The following is a 22,952-nucleotide window of genomic DNA, read 5'->3' on the forward strand; positions in this document are numbered from 1 at the left end:
AAATCCAAACTTCCCAAACAAGTAAAAGAAAGAAGGAAACCCAGGAATCCTCCCATTGACAACCCAGATTGGCTCATTTGGTGGATAAAATATTAAAATTTCACACAGAGCAAATTACTAAGAAAATTACCAGAGCGAAATGACACTGCTACCCCTGGAGTGTTCTTCACCCCTGTAGTGTATGAGTACAGAACCTGCAAAACAAATCCTTTACCGCTCTCCATCGGATTTACAGTACTGTAAAGATTTAGCAAAACATGGTCCGACCGACACAAACGTAGTAGGATCACAAAACCCAAAGAGTAGTATAAAAGCAAAGTGACCAGTCCAGTTGTCAAATGTCGGACACCTTCTGCCAACTGTGCAAGTGTTTCACGGAGGTTGTCTCCGACCACGCCACCGGCGACACCTCCTGCTCCGAATGTGGGACTCTTGTCGTCGAAGAAACCTCCGAGTGGGTCCCTGACCCGACCCGGGAGCCCGTTAGCCCGGTTCGACTCGAGAGTGGGGTTTCCGGGTCCAATGGAGCCACCGAGGAGGAGGAGGAGGAGGCCTTGCCGGCGCCGCGGCGGAAGCGGCGGGGGAGGCCAAAACGTCCGCCTTATGAGTCTATTGCTGAAGTGGCTAACAGGTTTGGCTCGAATTTCCATGAGTTTTGGTATGATTCAAGTTCAAGTTTTGAACTTTAGTACTTGGGAGCTAAAAAGAAAGGAACTTCTATTGATTTGGAGAATTTGGTTAAGTGTGGTTTGTGATTTTCTGGGTGTGGTTTTGCAGGTTGGGACTTGGTGCAACTATAAAGGTATGACCTTTACTCAGCTCAACATGATTTCCATTATGTAATGATTTGTTTTGAATTGACAAAGTAATGTGTGAGTTTTTGAATTTTGAGTGTGGAGGTTAGATGATGGTTGAAGTTGAATAATTAACATTGTTATGTTGGTTGTTCTAAGTCAAAAAGAATTATTTGATGTTGGCTTAATGTTTGAGGAATAATGTTATTGGCTTAATGTTGTAAGTAAAAAAATTTCATACTGGGATTCCCATTTGATTCGATGAAATTATATTCCTTTCACTTGTTTGATTATCTTTCTTGAAATGGCACATTTGATCTTGTTGTTTGTAAGTTATGTTACCATGCTTATGGACTTGCAGCCTGTGTTCCCTTTGTGTATGTTTGAGTAACTCTGAAATCCTTTCGGTTCATTACTGAAAAAGTGCAGATATAGATTCAGTACTTGGATATTAGTTTGTAATCGATATTCCAGTCATGTTATGGAGTTGTTAGTTGAAGTCAAATCTTTTGATATATCGTCATATTTCTGTAGAACGAATATGTTACCTCGATCACAGATTCACTTCATCTTTTTAGTTTATGGTTGTTCAACTGAAAAGTTGTTGGAATATATGTTTATTTCAGAGAATGTTTTGTTCCAGAGTGGTGACTTACGATTTTCCCTCTTGTTTATTAGGATCGAGCCAGTGACATATATAAGAAGGTGATTGATCAGAAACCTCTCAAATACAAAACTCCAGCTGCAGTTGTGGCTGCTTGCGTCTACGTTGCCTGTAGACAAGAAAGTAATCCCCGTACTGTGAAAGGTAGAAGGGAAATTTTATCCGGCATGATTAGCTTCTTTTGTTTCTTATTTATGTGCATGACGAGTTCACTAAACTCTGTGGATTTCAACCAGAAATGTGCTCAGCAAATGGAGCTAAAACGAAAGAAGTTGTTAGGGTAAAAGACTTCATCATGAAATACTTAGTGACTGAGGGTCAGGAAATAGTAATTGTTCATGCTGCAGATTTTCTGGTAATTTTTCTCAGTGAACTATTCATTCTATTAATGATCATATCATTCCTAACCCAATATGTTATTTTCTTATTGGCAATTTTTTTTTTGTGCCACGACATAATGTCCATCTATTTTCTGTAGACACATTTTTGTTCTGTTCTTGGAATGTCAAATATAGAAGTCATGGCTGCCCAAGAAACAGTCAGAAATTCTGAAGAACTTGCAATAAGGTTTGATACTGTAAGCTGTGAATACTTCATTCAAATTTCAAACAATGTAAATGAAAAGCATGTATATCTTATTCGAGCATTAGCGTTAAATAGGTTCTTTCTTTCTAAGTAGGGATAAGTTATGTGTTCCCAATTCTGCAGGAGGAGCCCAATATCGTTGGCAGCTGTTGTTATTTACATCATAGCTCAACTATCAAATGACAAGAAGGCTGTTAGAGGTTAGAATGCTGTGAACCTATTAATTATACTCTTGCAGAAAGCCCTTACTGATCTCTTTTGATTGCAGATGTTGCGTTAGTCACTAGAGTGGCGGAAGCGACCATAAGGAATTCCTACAAAGATGTGTATCCTCATCTGTCCGAGGTCATACCAACCTGGTTTGCCAAGGAGAAAGATTTGAAGCAGCTGCCACGAGCTTGACAATTTGGTCATGCTCCATCTTTCATTTGAAGGCATTAGGAATTCTTTCAATCCCATATATTTTGCTATAATTACCGTGTAAATAGAATAGGTTTGCTAGAGCAGAGAGACCCAAATTAGAGGCTTTGAATATCTGACGTGGGTTTTCCTCACAAATCTGTTGTTTGTAATGATCTCAACCCTAGTATTGAAATGCAGCCATTCTCAAGTCATCTCTATTCCCATTAGCTTATCTTTTGAGTTTGTATCTCTCATCCTCAGAAATCTAAGTATTGTAGCATTACAGAATTCAACAAGAAAAAGAAAAAAATCTTTGATCTCACCTAAGAGTCCAGATTACACATTTTATGAACATGAAGTAAGGGGAGCAATATCTTATGAAGAAATCTCCATGAAGGAATCTCCATGTTGAATGGACCACTATCCAGTATCCACTAGTCCTCGACTAGTCCTCGTGTTTGTCACACTCAAACTGAAATACCCAATGATGTACTTGTTGAACACCACACTATCACACGCATATATATTGTCTTTTACTCAAGCATGCAAATTGAGATTTCTTATTGCAGTAGCATTGCAGGCTTTTCAGAAAAGCATCGAATATATGATGGGTATCATGATCTTCCAGAGAATCTCATGTCTAAGCTTTTACCGCATCAATATTTACAAGACAAATCCCCAATTAACAGATTAATCTTAAAACATCTTGAAAAAAAAGACCAATTCTCGTTAATGAATTAATCCCGACACATCTAGAAACCACAAATTCTTGTTAAAGAATCAAAATCGAAACATTTTATGTGATAGGAATATCGAAATGTCAGTTGGTATGTAGTTACAGGATGATCCACTTAAGAGTGACAGCTTAGTCACAATCACAGCTTGTCATTTTTGTTTCATAAACAAATCAACTGTGATTAATCTGTAATTCCAATCCCATGCGCAGAACCCCAGTTTCTTCCTTTGGGTTGTCTTATGTGCGTGACACGTGTCCCTTGGTAGACCCTGTGTGGGTTCACCTAGTCACCTCCCATCCCATGCAATTTCTGTACATTTTAGGGTCCGCACTCCACTCCACGTAAGTATCTCCAATCAACATGTAAATCCTGTACCCTAATTCCCTAAAGTTGTGACTTTATTCACCACCTTTCTTTCAATTTGTCATAATCTACTCTTAAAAGACAATATTCGAAAATTATTGTTGTCGTTTGATCGAGAATGGAAAATGAAGCGAACGTTGTAATAATTTTTTTAATATTAATATGTCATGAACTTTACGTGATCAAAAATTAATATATTACGAAAATGAAGAATAATTGTATGAAGTTGCAATTCCACAAGTTACAAGTGTCTTACAAACCAACAATAGAGTACGTATAATTGCACAAAAGAAGATAAAAGCAAATTATAGGCAGAGTGAATGAAACTTTTATGAACAAGTCCAAGTGACTTTTGCATTATTGCTTTACAAATTTGTTTACATTATTTTTCGGCTGCTTTCTGTCATAAGTGTCATTTGCTTATAAACTGACTCCACCCTTCTCACATTATCCACCTACCTTCACAAAATCCAGTCTCACAGTCTCTCTTTTCTTCATCAAAACACAAAAGCCATGAGAAAGAAAAGGCCTTCCCTTTAGCCACACTGAGATTCCCATGCCATTCTCTCCTACTCAAACACAAACACAAGCAACTAGCTAACAGTAGAGCTCAGATTCTAACCCAACAATGATACCACCAATGATGAACCAGATGTTCACAACAATGGGTTCAACCCTGGCCAGCTTCATGTTTGTTTGGGCCATCATCACTCAATACTGCCCTTACTCGGTTCGTAGATTCTTCGAAAAATACTCCCACAGAGTCACTAGCTACTTCTACCCCTACATAACTATCTCCGTCTACGAGTTCGCCGGCGACCGCCTCAAACGCAGCGAGGCCTATGCTGCCGTGGAGGCCTATCTCAGCTCCAACACTTCAAAAAGCGCCAAGAGACTCAAAGCTGAGATGGTTAAGGATAGCAGCAACTTGGTTCTGAGCATGGACGAGTATGAAAGAGTGACAGATGAGTTTCAAGGTGCAAATGTGTGGTGGGTTCTAACCAAAGCTATGTCAGCCGGCCGGTCCATGTCAATGTCTTACTACCCGGAGCAGGAGAAAAGGTTTTACATGCTCACTTTTCACAAGAAGTATAGGGAGATCATCACAGGGTCTTACTTAGACCATGTGGTGAAGCAAGGCAAGGAGATTAGGGTTAAGAATAGGCAGAGGAAGCTTTACACAAATAGCCCTGGTTACAAATGGCCTAGCTACAAGCAGACTATGTGGAGTCACATTGTGTTTGAGCATCCTGCCACGTTTGAAACAATGGCGTTGGAGCCGGAAATGAAGAAGGAGATCATTGAAGACTTGGTGACGTTTAGTCAGAGTAGAGATTTCTATGCAAGAATTGGGAAAGCTTGGAAAAGGGGGTACTTGCTGTATGGGCCACCAGGCACTGGGAAGTCCACCATGATTGCAGCAATGGCTAACTTGCTGAACTATGATGTCTATGATCTTGAGCTCACTGCCGTGAAGGACAACACAGAGCTGAGGAAGCTTTTGATTGAGACAACAAGTAAGTCTATAATTGTGATCGAGGATATTGATTGCTCACTTGATCTAACAGGTCAGAGGAAGAAGAAAGCAGAGAAGGGTTATTGTTTGGAAGATGAGATTAAAAAGGCAGGTACAGAGAGGATTAAGGACCCAAAAGAGGAGGGTGGTAGTGGAAGTAGTAAGGTCACTCTTTCTGGTCTTTTGAATTTCATTGATGGGTTATGGTCTTCTTGTGGGGGTGAGAGGCTGGTGGTGTTTACTACTAATTATATTGAGAAATTGGACCCTGCACTGATTAGGAGGGGTAGAATGGACAAGCATATTGAGCTTTCTTATTGTAGTTTTGAAGGGTTCAAAGTTTTGGCAAAGAATTACTTGAAGCTTGAAAGTCATGAAATGTTTGACATGATTGAGAAGCTAATGGGAGATATCAAAATGACCCCTGCTGATGTAGCTGAGAATCTCATGCCTAAGTCTCCACAAGATGATCCAGAGAGGTGTCTTTCGAATTTCATCCAGGCTCTTGAAGAAGTTGAGGAAGAAGAAGCCAAGAAGAAAGCTGAGGCAATGAAAGAGATTGTTGCTAAAACAAAAGAGCAGCCGCAAGAAAACAAAGATGTTGAGGTAACACAATGATCTGGGGAGCAATGAGGAAACTTCATTTAGAGCATTACTCGGTTACTTTTGTGTAGGGTTCGATTCTCTGAGGGCAAGTGCCTGATAATGGAGTTGAGTTCATGTTTAAGCACTTAGTGTTTATTAAAGAAAGCCGATCCTACTTTTCATTTGCGAACTTATCAATTACAAGTAGATAGAGTTTATCCAAATTAAAGCACCCTTCTACATTCAACGACATGCAGTATCAAGAAACTACCATCTCTTCGTGCGATTTGCACAAATATGTGTTCATCTCTAGAAATTCTTGTATACTTGACATGCGGTATCAAGAAACCACCATCTCTTTGTGCGTTTTGCACAAATATGTGAGGTTTGAACACTGTTTATCTCAACCCATATACATAACTAGGAAATATCACTCGAATGATCACCAGAACATGAACATGAACAAAGAAAATGGTAACTTGTTGCAGAGGTGAATCGATTTTTAGTCCAAAACAATGATGAAAGGCAAAGATAGAGACAGGGTGGTGATAGCACAAATCAGAGAAGCACAACCACGTGAGTGATGCAGACTAAGTTTTTTGGAGTCTTGCTTCTCCACCGGGAGAGAAGTAAACCCAAATCAAATCAAAAGTTCAAAACAAAACAAGTTCATCCTTACTCAATCTGTAAGTGACCAACTTTATGCAGTGGCCACCACGCAAAGCACCACTTTCTCTCAGAAACCACCTCCTTCTCTTCTGCAATAATAATGTCTAATATTTGACCACTCACACTGAGCCCCTGTGCATCTCTCTAGCTTAGCTTAGTACAAAGGATCAAATCAAATAGAAGACTAAAATGTACCTTAGAAAACAACAGTGTTTATTTAGACGCATCTGGGTTCTTATTCACATGCCCTATGCAGAAAACTTGTACTGGGAAACTTGTGACAGTGATTTTTCATCATCCTGGAAACATAATAATGAAGGTTTTCTGAACATGAGCTGGCTAAATTGAATATTGATTGAAAGCTTCATATATTAGGTTTCAGCCTTGTCCTTTTCTTTGAGTGGAAAGAGGTTACTGGACAAGGAAATAGATTAACAAACTAGTCCCTAGAGCATGGTCCAGAAAGTACTCTCTCCACTGGACAGATAATGAAGTTGAGCGATTCAACTCTCAAGAGAGGACATAATATTCTGCTCCAAACCAGCTAGCATGGTAGTGAAATCTCAAGAGTAAGTTTACATTTCAAACATGGCACACTGAAAGTCTGAAAGGACCTAGTTTTGGAATGAAGGGAACAAACTCAACAAGGAATCAAAGCAATATAGCACAATGCTTACAAAGCTATGACTATGGAATTACATGGGACAGATTTAACCATCGCATATAGGCACTTCACCAAAAAACACTGGAAATCAATCTAGACAGACAAACACAAGGAATAGCCTCACGGTTGGTTTCCAGAGGTTTAAAAAAACATACATCTTTCATGTACCTAGCCTCGACAACATGGGTATAAGCTTAGCCTCCCTTTTCCTACTGAAGTACTGATAGCCTCACTTGCCTTTCCTAAACAATTGGTAGTTACTATCAGTATTTTATTTGTCAAACACACCGTTTGAACTTTCAAACCTGAAACACTACCCGATATCCCGGCAGTAGTGCAGCGTTTTATTGAGCATTTTCAGTGTAAACCTTAAGTTAACAAACATAAGAAAGCAGAACAGTAAATACAACAATGCTGATAATATACTGGGCTGGCGAGCAAAAGCTACACATATCTATAGCTAAATGAAAGGACGAATAGGTAAGCCAAACTCAATACAAGATAAAATGGAGTTACCTTTTCAGGGAGGATGGTTCCATAACAACCCAACCAACCCAACATGCTACTCATGCTGATCATTATCATGGGATTCACGATCCTGAGAGATAATACAACAAGAGGCTTCAACTTCGATCACCGAAAGCCAAGTCATTAAGTTACACATCAGTTGAGGATTATGGTACATTGATTGGATCAACTAAACTCCCAACTCTCCATTCATCTGCTGTAGGTTTCTTTGAATGCTGAGTTACTAAAAAATGACTAACTAATCTACATAACTCTCTCCGCATCATGTTGCTCCCCTGTTGCAAATCATGCACCAAGGTTGTTGCTTAGATTCTGCCATGGAGAACTCCGGCTGAAACTTTCTCCTAGCGCTAAGCACAAAATTTATAAATTTTACAATAGTACAGGCTTCCTTGCAATACCAGGCTTGTTGTCTAGGATAGGACTCATAGGAGGAAGCTTCGCTCACAGATCATCCGCATCATCTTTCATAATCGTATTTGGACCATCATCAAAACCTGAGCCAGGAGCAAGTTCGTTTAGGTCAAGGAAACGTCTTTTCTGTACACCTCCGACTTCATTTTCCCCTGGGCTATTTGATTTTTCAGGTGGCTGGTTTTCTTCTTTCTCTACTGCTTCAGGGTAATTTTCAACAGCCTGATCAGCCTGACCAACTTCCATTTCATGGTGACCATCATTAACATCAGAATCTTGACTTTCCATTGAATAGTCACCATTTTCAGTTGCATCAGAGTGTTGATCTGATGCATTTGACTTCTCGGGTTTTATAGGCTCTGTATCTGAATCTGAAAACTCTAACTGCCGATAATCAATGCGATTTCTGGTGGCCCTCTTACTGCGTCTTAGACCTGACTGGAGCTCACCAACTGACCGCAATTTAGCTTCCCTCCTAGTACGTCCTGGCAATTCCTCAGGACGACCTCGCAGTTTCTTAAACTTCCGGGGTTCATCACTTTCCTCACTGGCACTTGCAGAATCTTCCTCTTCTTCCTCTTCCTCCTCTTCAGGATTTTCTTCCTCCCAACGATACTCCTCATCACCTTCAGAACTACTAGAAAACTTTCTTCTCTCCTTACGTTTCTTTAGGTATTCTTCATCATAAATAGCTTCACCAACTATCTCATCATCACTGTCAAAGTCTGCATCATTATCTGAAACTGCTTCAACAAAATCTTTTGCAGAATACCGTTGGGGCCTTTGTCTTCGCCGATTGCTACAAGTAATGATAAAAATTAGTATATAAAAGAAAATCAAGGCATCAACACTGAACATCGTACCAAATATATAATAAAATAAAAGTTTAAGCACCTTCTATCCATAAGTTCAGATGTGTCATCTTCCTCGACATCATCTTCTTCGCCTTCGTAATCAGGTGATTTAGGAGACAGGGGGCTGAATCCGACATGCTCATGGGAATTTGAAGCATCACTCCATTTACCATTACTAGAAGCTTCATGTTTCATAACATCTCGTTTCTGTAAAGGGTCAGGGGATGGCTGTTTCGTTCTGCACAGGAAAAATAATTAATACTTCAAAAGTACATTAGATTGAAAGAGAAAACAACGTAACCCAACTGACAGATTCCATACTTGGTTATCTTGATGGCCTCATTGATTGACCGGTCATAATCATCTTCAAAGAAGAATAGAACATGAAGAGTGTTAGTTTGATTGAGCTTTTCAATTGGGAAAGCTACAATAAACAGGTTTGTTTCACTCACCAAAAGTGTACGTCACAGGTTTTCTGTCACGAAGAGAGCGCCCAGGACCAAGTCCATCCACAGACACATAATTATCAAGGAGGAGAGCTTGTCTATGTTGCTTCTTCAGCAACTTCTCTTTCCTCTGTACATGCAACAAAATTAATCAATGGAAGTATATGAGATGAGATTCTTGCTGCAGAGCAACCAACATTAGTGTAACTCCTTCAGATCTGTTTGAGAATCCTATAACTACAAAAAAGTCAACCCAAGAATCAGTCAAGAATCATTATTTACCTTGTGAACCTTCTCAATCTCTAAAAGCATGTCACCTTTCAACTTTTTTCCTACAGCAGCCTCTGTTCTATTGATACTGGAGAAAAGTTTTTCCTGTGACAAAGCATTTCAAATGAGGAACTTTAACCTCATTATGAGTTCCATTTATTATATGGACAGATAAGCAATAATCTGAAACGAACCTAATATATGAACAAACAGGAATTTGGGATCCCAAAATATTTAGATACTATAATATTAGTACGGTACGTGTCTCCTCAAATTAGCCTATACATGAAGTGTCTTAAACTCAGTACCTAATATCAAACAACTTGCAGCAATCAAATAATCACATCACCTTGAAATTTGATATATCTATAAATATAAAGCTTGTTTTCATTTTACATATGAAAGAAAATCACAGAGGCTTAATGTGGTAATGCAACCTATCTCACACTATAAGGCCAATCATATAGAATGGACAGTGCCGAATGTCACTCCCTGCTGAAATTGCCGAGATAAAAATATTTCAGGAAAAAGAAAGTAGATTGACGGTTTTTCACAACTACATCCCTACAAGTTCAAATTCTAGACGCAATTGTAGTTTCCTTGTACAAAAATTAGGATCATATAGATACTAACATTGATCCAACAACAACATTACTTCGCTTAAAATCACCTCAACCAAAACCAATGCCACAATGGTTGCTAATCAGAAGTTCCCAGACTCTAGAATTTATTAAAGTAGGAAATGACTTGAAAGTTCAATCTTAAAATTTTGCAAGGAAATTCATTCTAGTAACTTACCCCAACATCTTGAAATTCGTCAAAATTGGTTGCAACTGTTTCCCACTGGTATGTTGTACTGGGAAGCACATGGGAACCCTTTACTCTTACTTTCTTCACCTCAGTCTTCCTTATCTCCCGATATAACCGATAACCAATTATTGGATCATCTTCATACCTACAGAAACAAAAACAGGGTCAGGTTACTTCTCAACGCAAAAATTGACTTAGAACAAAACCCTTCCGACAATCTCTTTTTTGTAAGGTAGTTCCACCAAAAAAAGTAAACTACAAAGTTTATTGAGACATTTTCCTATACAAGTTTGAGTACATTACCAGTAAGAGATTCCTTGTGAATCACCACCAATACGTTCTTTACGAAATGTGGAAAGCTGGACACCATGTTTCAGTGAATTGTCAATATAGTTCCGGATATCTTCTTGCTGCAAAACGTCAGTTAGATATAATCCTTTTAGCAAAATATTAAAAGCATAAATAAATGAATCAATCAATAGATAATTGACACGAAATCAGTTTTCTAGCTCAAACTGTCCTTAATAATTATACCTCAACACGAATGTCACAAAGTGCTTTCAAAATGACCACGCGTACACCGGGATCAAGTGTTTTATATACTTCAATCTCCGCCCTATCAAACATGATGTGACATGTTATAATCACAAACAATTTTACACAGAATCATGTATTATAAGTAAACAAGTACAAATCATTGCTCACCCATGTGAAGCAACAATAGGTAGATCCCCATCTGCAACCTGCAATTAGATACCAATCCAAATTAGTTTCTCTGCTCTTAATCACACCTACTCTGGCCAAACTATTGTATAGAGTAAACTTACCCAATGCCACCAGTCTCTCAACTTTCTGCATAAGACAGTGATCCAAGTATCACGTGTAAGTGCCATTCTAGTCACAGGGGGAATCGCCTATAGAAGAAAGCAGTTATAAGTTATAGGCAATGCCAGTAGCTGTTGCATTCGATCCAATATTAAAAAACATAATGTTCCAGCAGCACATGAATCAGGAATCAGTCACGTCAGATTAATATTGAAAGAGGGAGACCCTTTCAAGTTAATTATCAGGAGTATCACCAAATTGATTTAAAAAATAGATAAACAAAAAGTAAATCACACAAACACACACATATACTAATCTAGAAACTGGAAAAGGCTTAATTTTCGGAATGTTGAGATTAGTGTATAGGAAGAACAAACATCCTCCAGCCAAGGGATTCAAAGTATTGCAAAAATTTCTAAAACAAAAACCAAATTTGTATGAAGGAATGAGTGATATCATATACTTCTTATCCCACAGAAACTTGTGAAACATTATGGTAAAGATATGAGCCACAGAAGCTTCTTTTTTCTCAATCAGGTAGAACTGTTTTTCTCTACTAAAACTTTAGTTGAAACTACCTGTGCTGTTTGAGTTCAACATCTAGCATCCCCTACTTTGGTAAAAGCGTATAAATGATATTCTATCAGTAATAATTCCTTAAGAGTAAACTCAGCAGTCAAGTGAATGATAATTAAGATTTATGTATAGATGAAGCAAAAGGATCAGATGAATGATTAACTTAATCTGACTTGTCTAACCACCTGGTCTTAGCTTATTGAATTGGCTACAGAACTAGTCTTTGTCATAAAGCAAGCCTTCTACAAAACCTTGAACAAATATCATAGCCAAAATCACACCAGTGCAGCCACCAAAAAGATTTAAAACCTCCAACCTTGCATATTATGATCTCATCGGGGCCCTTACACAAACACATAGGCAGACGTTTACCCACCATCTATAACTTGTGTTTGCAATTGCCTAACAGAAACCAACAAACTCTACGTCCTATTTCTATAACTTTGGAAGAAGGCATTAAAGGCAGAATTCCATCGAGAATAAGCTAGAAAAACTTCAGTAGCCTACCTATCCAATCTCATCTTCTGAAACAATGCTTCCAACTAACACCAACTCACTAACTACCTAAATTATGTATATAAAGTTCCTAATTCCATGAGGAATAAGCTTCAATTTGCACAAAGAAGCTCGCTCACCGAAAACAAGTTTCGACGAAGTGAAGCTAAAAACTCGAACTTGATTAAAGCAGCAAGAACCAACCTTCAACAAGGGAATGTGAATGTCACTCAAGTTGTCATTGGGTGTGATCAAAGCAGTCTCCAATTCTTCGGCAGAGAACTCAGCTTGTATATTCAAAAGCGGCCGAAAAGCCTGAAACCACATTCAAAGCAAACAATGCATAAGCCCTAAAACACACAAAACCCTAACATTCCAAAACAAAATCGAAGCTGAAGCTCTCACGTGGAGGAAATTGAGGACGGAGGCCAGCTCCCACATGGACCGGAGCGTCCAGCGCGGCAATTGCGACGGCGTGGGCGGGTCCACCAGCGACGTCACCACCTTGCTGGCGCTGCCGCATTGCTGCGGCGACGACGACTCGCCGTTCTCCTCCTGCTGCTGCTGCTCCTTCTTCGCGGCTTTCGGCTTGCGCGGCTCCGCGTGCTGCTGGTACTGCTGCTGCTGCTGCTGCTGTTGAAGCCGGGCCGCGGCGCGTAGGGTGCAAGCGCGGGAGGGGCGGTTGCTGCGGGAGAGCGGCGGAGTGGGTGCCGGAGCCGATGTGGTTGCGGCGGCGACGTCGTCGTTTTGAGGCGGTTGGGGTTCCGGCGAGGATCGGTGGGACGGGATCGGAGGAGAGGAGTCGAGAGACATGGCTTGAGGAGGAGATCGATAGGGTTTAGAGGATTGCTACGTGAAGAAGAGGATCAAGGTCGCCATGGTTTTGCATTTGCAGGGTTTCTGTTAATTTTTTTTTTTTTTTTTACAGTGGAGAAGAAACAGAGAGGAGGAGGAAGGAGGAGGACCAAAAGCTTCAAACCACCCTTCGCATACCACACGAGGGGTTTATTATTTTCTCACTAATATTATTAATATTATTAATAATTATTATTTATTTTATTTTTCTTAAATAAATTTTAGGTAAAAGTTGTTTTTAGCACAATCTCCTTTTGTGGTAATAATAAATTAATAATAGTTTCCTCAGTGGTGGTGTTCACATGATCACTTAGTGACCAAGAAAATCATGATCAACCATCGTTAGATGTAAATCTAAGGATATAAAACAAAACAACTTAACTTTAAAATAATATTTTCCACTCTTGGATTTACATCAAACGATGATTAACCATGCATGATTTCACATGTGAACACGTTCTTTTTGGAGGTAGGAAAATTCCATTGAAGGTAGCACAATCTTTCTACATGTGTGGATGACTGATCGGAATGAACAAGCCGATGGTGACTCCTATCATTTCCTCGGTTCTCTCCGGGGCGTGGAATCTAAAGGAGAAGCTATTGGTTTGTGAAGAGAAATCAGGTCGCTTTGTTTTTCAATTCAAATCGAAGGCATAAACCAGATCGCTGGAGGAGGGTCGTGGTCTTTCAACAGTGGCATGCTTATTCTGGCGGAGTATGACGGGCTTAGCCCAGTGGAAGATGTTTCTCTGAATCACTTGGAGGTGTGGGTCTCGATTGTCGGATTCCGTTTTGCCATGAGGAACAACAAGGTTCTTAGCCGTGTTGCAAATGGTTTGGGAGTCTTTGTGAGAGCAGATCCGGGTCCGATTCAGAGGAAGGAGAAGATCTAGCAAGTTAGGGTTGTGCTGGACGTTCGAAACCGGATTCCGGCCGAACGCATTTTTGACTACTCGTCGGAGTTAGCTATCAAGCTGGATTTCAAGGTTGAAAAAGCTCATGGGAATTGCAAGGATTGTGGATTCTTTGGGCATGGAGGAGGTACCTGCGATAAGGGCTTAATTTGTGGGTTGTCGGTGGTTGATGCAGTTAGCGCTGTCGACGGTGAGCCCGAGCTTTTGGCGAGCCGGGCGATGGAAACTGTTGGTTTGGTGAAGGAGCCGATTCTGCAGGTGGAAGAGGCTGTGCCAACGGGGCTAGATGATGGACTGAGTGGCAGCAAGGAGGCAGTTGCGTTGGTCGTCACTCCCCCGACTTTCTCAGGGGGAAACCCTAGCTAGTTTCAAACTAGGGTTGACCGAGCAGGGGAGGTTGACTAAAAGTGATGGGCCGAGAGGATTTCGTGGGCCTCTGAGGGTTGGGCTAGGTAATTCTAGGTTGAAAAGGAAGTTTGGGTTTGGAACTGAATCTGATGGGTTTGGGCCCTTTGGAGATGGGCCGGTTGGGACTAATTTGGTGCTGAAGAAGCCAAAGTCGAGCTTTCACTCTGACGAGCTCGTATAGGTTCTAGTGCGGTTTTGAAGGATTACCTCAAAAAAAGTCTCCCAAGAAGAGAGGTCGCTTGTGTGGCAGTCGTAACAAGAAAAGGACAACGAATGAAGATCCGGAGCTGTCGGATTCTTTGGCTCCTAGTTCGGAGGGTGCCAATGCAGAAACATGCCTCGAGTTCGAGGCTGAGGAGGAGTAAGTCCTAGTACATCTAGGAAAGACCCCTTCTGATCTCTAATAGCTACTTTCTTTCTCTCAATTCGATGACAGGTACACCATTGGGTCCTAGGCCTTATTCGATTGGAAGCTGAGTTGTTATTAGGGATAGGAGGTTATTTTGCCTTCTAGTTTTCATATCCATATTTTTTGATGTAGCTTTCAGGTTGTTATTTCTTTTCGTAGATATAGTTTTATTTTTTGTTGCTATATGCATGTATGGTCTTCAGACTATCCTTTGTTTGGCCTTATGATCGTTTTGATCGTTGATCAATGAAATCTTCCTACCTTCAAATAATAATAGTTATTCTTTATCAAAAATAAAAATTAAGAGTTATTTTCTGGTTTTTTCTTCTCCCAAAAGAATTGGACAATTGGACGCGATCTTTAATGACGGTCGAATCATTAAGTTTGTTTGACTATTTAACAATATCCGCTCATGTTTGAGTTCTTTAAAATGTTTCTAGCAAGGGTAAAGAAAGAGCAGAGTAATCGTTTTTGGATTCCTTGTAATCTTTGTTTTAATTCCTTTCCTTTCTTACAGTTGGTAGGTTTGGAGGCTTTGTAGTCTTTGTAGGACATTGTTTTTTTGGTATAATACTGTAGAAAGTGATTTTCCTTAATCAACAATGTTACAATCTGTACATACATGTATAGGAGCTATCCTTGTCTCTCTAGGTTTTGGAATACAGTAAATACAATTGATTACAAATATCAATAGCAATGAACACATATGATTATATTGAGGGATTAGGATGGAGAGAGTGAGTGTTAGGCTTGAACCCCGCCACCCCCCCCCCCCCCCCCCGGCCCTCTCTCTAAAACACAAGTTTGCTTGATAGATGAAGATGGTGAATCTTATGTAGTGGCTTGGTGAGAGGATCAGCGGGTTGATCAACAGAAGGAATGAAGCAAACCCGATGACTCCCAAGGGCTACAAAATGATAATCAAGTTCAATGTGCTTCGTGCGTGCATGAAACAGAGGGTTGGAGGCCATTCAGAAAATGTAGTTGCAAAATGAGTTCTTGAGTTTGATTTCTGGTATGGTGTTGTTAGTGTGTACCTGTGTCCGGATCATACGAGCTGGCTTTCGTGAGCATCCCCTTTTTAGAAAGTGCATCCACCACAACATTGAAGGTGAACATCTCTGGAGAGACGTCAAGTCAAGCAGCATGATAATGCATTCATCAGACGGACACCCTGAGAGAACCATCAATCAGTCTTTGTATGATCCCCAACAGTATGGAACATCTTCCACTCTTGCCCTGCTTGCTCTTGCCTTTTCAGTATGCGGATACAAGTAGCGTTTGTATAGGGAATTCCTATATGCATGATTAGTGTATGCGAGATGAAATGGTTGATTTCAGTGATGTAGCACAGTGATGAACTCGAGACTCTGCATATAGTTCTCTTATGCACGGTTATTGTATGCAAGATGAAATGGACGAGGTAATACAAGTTTTTCATCGTATGATTATCATCAAGGGCTCCTTCGTTGATGTTCAATGTCGTAGCATATTAATGAATTTGAGACTTTGCTGATTGTTGTTTGGGTGTCAATTATTGTTTGGTAATCTAATGAAAATAGTTGCATAACAGGAATGAATGTATTTTTGGTATTGCTTCGAGTGTAATTCATCTTGATGACAAATGTTTATGAATTGTAGTGAAATCAGTCGATGCTACAGTATATTGGCTGCATGTACTTCTAAGAAATTCAAATTTGTGGATTCATATATTCACACAAGAATAGGACCAAGACTTTTGAGTGGGAAATCGTTGTAAAATGTAAATTACTTAATTACGCAAAGCAAAAAGAACAGCGATAGTAAAAGGGTCTCCCTGTGTATTTACTTTTGGAGCAGATACTTCAATTGCTCTTCCACTTTGTAAAAGAAGAAAAATTGCCTTAAAATGTATTGGAAGTGTTTACAAATTGTTGACAAGCTTCTTTTAAACAATAAGCAAATGGTACAGGCCTCAGCTAACAACAACAAAAGAGAAACCCATAAACTTTTAATACCAAATTGTTAGCCGTTCATATAAACTCCTAGACCATCAGCACAGTATCCAGACAGCATCCAGCTGGGAAGTTATAGTGTATTGTCATTCTGTGTCCTCATCAGTTGGTGCATTCTCATCTTCTCATGCTCTTCTCATTCGGAGTCCTCATAGGAGAGTGAACTCTCCTCATCAGGATACAATTGTGAACTGGAATATGCAGTTGTTATATGAGAGATGCTTCTCCTTCGATCACCACGCTCCCTGAAGCAACTAGCAAGCCATAAATTGATTAATGGAATCATCAGAATTTCAACTACAACTAGAAATATCCATTTCATTTCTTCTTTATGACAATATTTGTTGTAGGTTTTTCTCACCTAAAATACTCCGCTGCCTGGCTATGAGAAGCTTCTTCATGATCTAGCTACGTACCAATCCACATTGCTCTCCGGAGATTGTCCGGCTAGAGCTACTCGTCAACAAAAACACTGTAGCACCAAAAACTTGCATTCAACTTATTTGGAGGTGTACCGACTGTACTCCCTCCGTCTGTGTTTCAGCTTTGCTCCAGATTGTGATGATATTGAATCCACAGAAGAGGAAATTAGAGTGAAAAAACAAAGTGCAATGTTGTGTAACCTTGTTGATTTTGATGCATATGAATTCGGCATGTCACACAATACCCCACAACAGCTAACGACATACTTGCAATGCTCTCGACCAAGGATTTGATAGGACTCATGTGTGTTTCCAGAGCATGGAATGCAGCCATCCAAGACCCAGAATGGGCCAAGCTGCATTTCCCCCTCTCCATCTAGCGCAATTCGTTGGATCCTACCTTTTAAATTCATCCATCTAATTCTAAGCTTGTTGAGTTTCTTACATTCGCTTTGTGTTGATCAAGCAGCCGTCGGAGCATGAAGCTTTATCACCACCTTTGGATACAACTACTTTGATTCAATGGATCAATGGTGGTTTATGTAATTGGATCATGAATCTCTGAGCAAAGTAGCTCTCTATGATGATGCAAACATGTTCATCCCTCTTATGATCAGTACTCTCAAAATAAATAATTACGAAGAAAAGCTGTTATATTGAAATAATTACATAAGATACAGATGCCATTTATGCTAGACAAAACTGAGCAGAAGCAGAAGTACCAGAGAAGAGATTAGGAACACTGCGCTCTTAGGTGGGTTACTTATCCAGCAAGCATCATTAGGTGAAGCAGAAGGACCTGGTGTTGCAACAGATGTAACATTTTCCTTGGAGCAAGTGTAATTACAGCGACTAGGACGAACAATTCTATAAACACCAGAGCTAGACAGGACAAAGATATCTTTGCGGTTGTCCTCCCCGAAAGAGAAAACGTAGCCGAGAGCTGGAAGACTGCTTCCAGGGACTGAGGTACAAGCTATGGGAGAGTCACGTCCGCAGCTGAAGGGTATTTTACTTGTGCTAAAGTTGCCACTGTTTTCTGGGTCTTCACTGCCTGCCCATATGGCACCAGCATACAGATCTCCATATACATACCTGAAAAATCAAACATTTTTTACTTTCAATCAGGATCAATAGTTTTGGAGAATGTGGCTTGTAACATTAGAGAAAATATGTTGCAGATTCAAAGTGAGGAGCGATTAACTTACCTTCCATACATGCATGGATCAGTTGCGGAGCGATAGATATATCCCCCAGTTATAGATGCTGAACCTTCATTTTTGTTTACCACAGAATGATTGTACCCCATTATTGGAAAAATCGGGTCTGTGAGTTTTGTGGATGTGTTTTTACTAGTTGAGTTTGGAAGATTGAAGGGATAGGGGCCCTCATAAACATTCCAGCCATAGTTTCCACCTTTGGTGATAACATCCACCTCTTCATACAGATCCTAAAGAATTCAGTAACAGAGAAATATGTAACATCATTCGAAAAACAGTTGCACATTCTTGGCTTTGTCACGAGAAATTGAGAAGTTGGGATCTTATAATAGACTGGCTTAGATTAGCTGAATAAGAAAAACTGCTCATAAGAAACTTGCTAAGAAAAACTGCTCATAAGAAACTTGCAGATGATGGATAATATATATTACCTGTCCAACATCTGCACATATAAAATAGGAAGGGTTTTCTGAGTCGAAACTGCAGCGCCAAGGATTTCTTAGCCCTGTAGCCCATATTTCCGGCCTCAGTTCTGGATCTTCACTTACTGGATTGTCTTTTGGGATAGAGTAGTTTCCCCATAGAGCAAGTTTATCATTCTCTGAAGCACCTGTAAATAGATTATAATGTTGAGGAAAACAAAGCTGGTGCTTCAAAAGAAAATTAGTACACATGAAATTCACAACAGAACTCTATTATTTATAGCTGATACTCACTTAGTACATTATCAAGGTCGAGCCTCATGATCTTTCCCAGCAATGAATTCTTGTTTTGAGAGAAGTTGTAGGGATCACCTGTGCCTCCACCATCTCCCATCATGAAGTATAAATACCCATCCTCGGGTCCAAAGAGTATCTGTCCTCCATGATGACCTGTGAAAGGGAGCCCCATAGTAAATATCCTTCTGACTTCTGTTGGTCTAGCATTTGTAGCCTGGAAAACAACATCGAAATTCATTAGGAATCGTCAAGTTAATGTAATAACAATGAGAATACAGATTGCTTTCGGTGTGTAGACTATAGAGTGTGTACCGAGGAAGGTTGTGATGCACTGCCATTAGCACTGTATTCTGCTATAACAGTTTGGTACTGGCATGGTTGAGCACCATTATCAGAACCAATCTTTGAAGGATCACAGTTGACATCTGAATTACATGAACATCTTCCTGTACATCCTGGCCACTTTTCCTTGTCACAGTTGAATGAAGCAAAGAACCTTCCATTTTCCGCAAAATTGGGATGAAAAGCCATACCCATCATTCCAAACGCAGTATCAAAATGGACTGCATCAGTTAAATCCACAAAAGGACTGGACTCATCAAGCCCCATTACTTCTCCTGATCCCTCTTCAGGAATAGTTGCCAACCAAACCTTACCCTCTTGACTAGAGAAAAATGCACGGTTTGAGCCATCAGGATGAGCAACCATGTTGAGGTAAGATCCATTTCCAATTTTCTCAAGGCACAGACCATGTGGGGGGATAGGAGTTCCAGTGTCATTCAGTTTGACAGGCTCGCCATCAAAACACACCGAGTCATCACTAGAAACTCCACCAAATGCATTGCAGAAATCAGCTTTCGATTGCCAGAATTGGGTTAGCTCACTAACAGTGGAATTCACAGGTATTCCAGCTTGGCCTTGCAGTGAAGGAGCAAATGGGGAGTTCGATATGGAGACATTTTCACATGTGTCCCATAAATTGGAGCAGAAGTCACTTGTGACTTGGATCAAAGACTGGGATGAATTTGCTGAAGGAAGAGTTGAGTTGCATAGTATAGGAACTGGCCTTGGTACAGATGCAACTGTGAATAGCTCAGCTGCAAATGGATCACACCTCTAAAGACAATTGCAGAAAACAAATAAGAAATTCATGTTTTCAACTTATGCAGATTAAGCTATTAGAAAACAAAGACAAAGATGAAGACAAAGACAAAGACTTACAGCACAAAGTACTGGTTTCAAGAGAGAAGCACAAGCAGAACTAGAGATGTTCATGGACAGGAATTGCTTCTGTATCTGTGAATCTACTGTGGAGTTGCAGCAAGCAGTTCCATTGTAAGAACAGAACTTGAGTGGTGTGCTCAAAGTAGAAGGTGCTCCTGCATCAATCAAACCATTTGAGTTCAGTTTATTTAGAGAATCAAGCATAAAGTATCAAACGTTGTATAGTAATTCAGATAAAGCAGCAGACTTTGCATAGTAAATCAGCCAAGAAATAAGTAAGAACAAAAACATACTTGAATCAATGCATAAAGGGTGTGAAACTGAAGGATCAAAAAGCAACACCAAGGAACAAAGCAAGAGCCCGATTGCAAGAACACCACCCATTTCACCAAAATTGGGAGAGAAACAGAGAAATTAAAGCAGATGTTTCACGACAATATCTATAGGGTCACCTAAAAACAGTGTCGGATTGACTTGAAGTAGGCAAAGGGTTCTGGAAACTATCTAATCTCAACAACTCTATCCTCAACCAGTACATGCCTATCTCCATCATGGGCAGATCAAAGTTTTAATATTTAGCTTCCAGAAGGGAAATGATTTTCAAATCTCTCTCCCTCTTTTCTTTAATTCAACCTCCACAATGATTCATTGAAACTATTTCTTTTCACTTTTCTGTCCCTCTCCCTCTCCCTCTCCCTTTCTCAAGCCTTTGACATTGTTTTTGAGTTTTTTCAACTCCATGGATTTATACCTATCAATATCCTCCGCTTAAAGTGAAATAAAGACAGAGCAACCATTATCAACTAGACATTTGCAGATAGAGTTGAACTTTGACTTTGCTCGAGTTTTATATCTAGCTTAATGGGGGTGGTTGTGAAACTGTGAAAGAATCCACTTGCCTAGGAAAACCAAGTTGGTTAGATTTATGTTGATCTTGGTTAGTTTAGTGTCTCGTGCCTACACTGATTACCCATTTGCCCTTCTATAGATCTCATGTGCAACCCAAACATGGATTTCGGTGTAGAATACTCATATCTAGGTTTAATTTCCAGCCGAATTAGGGTTTAAATTTCAATCTCGTCTTGGTGATAAGGTAGAAACATTATAATATGATCCGGACGTAAATTAGTCTCTAGGTGTATAAAATATTTGAGGACTAAATGTTGATCTCTTTTCAAGGAAAAAAGTACTAGAAACGCTGCCCTTGTCTGGGTAGTGAGTGAGTTGGACTTCCATTGTTCCATTATCATTCTTCCAGAACACCAAAAGACAGCCGAAATGGGATCAGAATATATAAAGTTAGAAACCAAGTTGGAAGTAGCAGTAAAACAAGGTCAAGAAGTGGACTGAGCGGTGGGGATGGCATCAAAAACAGAAGAAAGAAACAAATACCGGTCGGAATGAGAGAGTTGAATACTGGAATATATATTCAAAAATTCATGTGGAGCTAGCTCTTGTAGAAAAATCACACTAAAGGGACGTCACATGGTTCGTCATCAATGGTGTGGCAACGATTTCTGACATAGAAAAGAGTAGAAAAATAAGAGGGGGGCTGTTCCAATTAAATAAGTGAGAAAGGAGCTGTAATTGTTGAACGTGAAGAGCAGAAAATGGTCGGAAAGATTAGTACCAGGAGTGGTGCAGCTTCCTGGTCCGGAAGGTGTCTTCTGAAAACGCGGGAAATTAAACATGTTATCTCAAAACAGATCCAAATCTTCCACATATCCGACCATGATAGGATCTTTGGTAATTGTGAACATATATTGAAATGTAACAGCAGATATGTCATGTGAAACGACGACTTCACTTAAACCTATCTCAAAATTAGAGAGATATCAACGTGACCAGAATATGAAACAATCCGTGCATATATGCAATTGGTCTTAGTTATCCATTTACTATAGTCTTGTAAGTTATAATTTTGATGTTATTTTATTGTATTTTTAATCTCACCTCCATCATTATAGGTCCATTAACCATAATTAATCCCAAAGCTAATTACAGTGGATCACCTCAAGTTTGACTTGCTGATGTAAATCATTTTCAGTTAATGTAAATCATCTTTCCCATGAACACTCTTTGATGATCATTTTCAGTTCCAAAGCAACATTTCCCTACTCCCTGGATGAAGCAAGACAGCATTGTTGTGAAGCTTATAAATGTCAAAAGTTAAAAGTAAAACCTACATTGCTTCCAAAATGTAATTGTGTCATGCCTTCCCTTAGTTGTCTAGCTATGACATCAAGTTTTGTTTCTGTTTCAGCTTTTGAATGGTATGGATTTGTCATCAACCATGATTCAAACAAAATGAATGCTTGGAATTATCCAATCATTCACCTGTCCAAAACCATGACTAAACCATGAACCATTGCAGCTAGCTGTAAAATCTTAAAGACAAAGAATGTACAAACAAGCCTCCCATAAGATTCTCAGAAACGATTTTGAACAAGAGGTTAAAGTCAAGGATCAGTGCCCTTGTTGTTGTCATCTTAGACAAAGAAGCTTTTAATCGGTTAGCTGTAATGGAACAATTCTATCAGAATATGTCTCTTCTTTTTTCTATTCCAGCTTTGTTATCTTGGAAGATTTC

The 22,952-nt window shown here is 39.7% G+C and overlaps 4 protein-coding genes across 5 annotated transcripts; 2 read left to right on the plus strand and 2 right to left on the minus strand.

The window, feature by feature from the left end:
• The first annotated feature begins 338 nt into the window (after positions 1–338).
• Positions 339–2,662, plus strand: LOC101311575 (transcription initiation factor IIB-2-like). The gene is made up of 7 exons (XM_004299575.1): positions 339–631; positions 778–802; positions 1,473–1,602; positions 1,695–1,813; positions 1,937–2,025; positions 2,167–2,243; positions 2,312–2,662. Exons 1-7 carry the CDS (start codon positions 339–341, stop codon positions 2,443–2,445), a joined length of 867 nt encoding a protein of 288 aa, XP_004299623.1. The 3' UTR covers positions 2,446–2,662.
• Positions 2,663–4,104: 1,442 nt separating this feature from the next.
• On the plus strand, positions 4,105–5,867 carry LOC101309636. Of its 2 annotated transcripts, XM_004299569.1 has the most exons (2): positions 4,105–5,140; positions 5,174–5,867. In XM_004299569.1, exons 1-2 carry the CDS (start codon positions 4,174–4,176, stop codon positions 5,677–5,679), a joined length of 1,473 nt encoding a protein of 490 aa, XP_004299617.1. In that variant the 5' UTR covers positions 4,105–4,173; the 3' UTR covers positions 5,680–5,867. The 2 variants fall into 2 exon arrangements, with proteins under 2 accessions (XP_004299617.1, XP_004299616.1); XM_004299568.1 differs by having other exon boundaries at positions 4,105–5,867.
• A 1,599-nt stretch (positions 5,868–7,466) lies between these two features.
• On the minus strand, positions 7,467–13,157 carry LOC101305265. Its single transcript, XM_004299555.1, has 12 exons — positions 12,603–13,157; positions 12,402–12,512; positions 11,129–11,215; positions 11,007–11,044; positions 10,836–10,917; positions 10,605–10,711; positions 10,290–10,446; positions 9,504–9,596; positions 9,228–9,351; positions 9,097–9,139; positions 8,816–9,013; positions 7,467–8,720 (listed from the first exon to the last, which is right to left on the minus strand). The coding sequence occupies exons 1-12, from the start codon at positions 13,008–13,010 to the stop codon at positions 7,952–7,954; spliced, it is 2,217 nt and encodes a 738-aa protein (XP_004299603.1). The 5' UTR covers positions 13,011–13,157; the 3' UTR covers positions 7,467–7,951.
• Positions 13,158–16,944: 3,787 nt separating this feature from the next.
• LOC101307589 (HIPL1 protein-like) lies at positions 16,945–20,893 on the minus strand. Its single transcript, XM_004299562.1, has 8 exons — positions 20,656–20,893; positions 20,360–20,517; positions 19,451–20,254; positions 19,136–19,352; positions 18,851–19,029; positions 18,408–18,649; positions 17,139–18,294; positions 16,945–17,022 (listed from the first exon to the last, which is right to left on the minus strand). Exons 1-7 carry the CDS (start codon positions 20,744–20,746, stop codon positions 17,892–17,894), a joined length of 2,094 nt encoding a protein of 697 aa, XP_004299610.1. The 5' UTR covers positions 20,747–20,893; the 3' UTR covers positions 16,945–17,022; positions 17,139–17,891.
• Between the last annotated feature and the right edge of the window lie 2,059 nt (positions 20,894–22,952).

This window comes from Fragaria vesca, linkage group LG5, assembly GCF_000184155.1.
Source record: "Fragaria vesca subsp. vesca linkage group LG5, FraVesHawaii_1.0, whole genome shotgun sequence".
Lineage (NCBI taxonomy): Eukaryota > Viridiplantae > Streptophyta > Magnoliopsida > Rosales > Rosaceae > Fragaria > Fragaria vesca.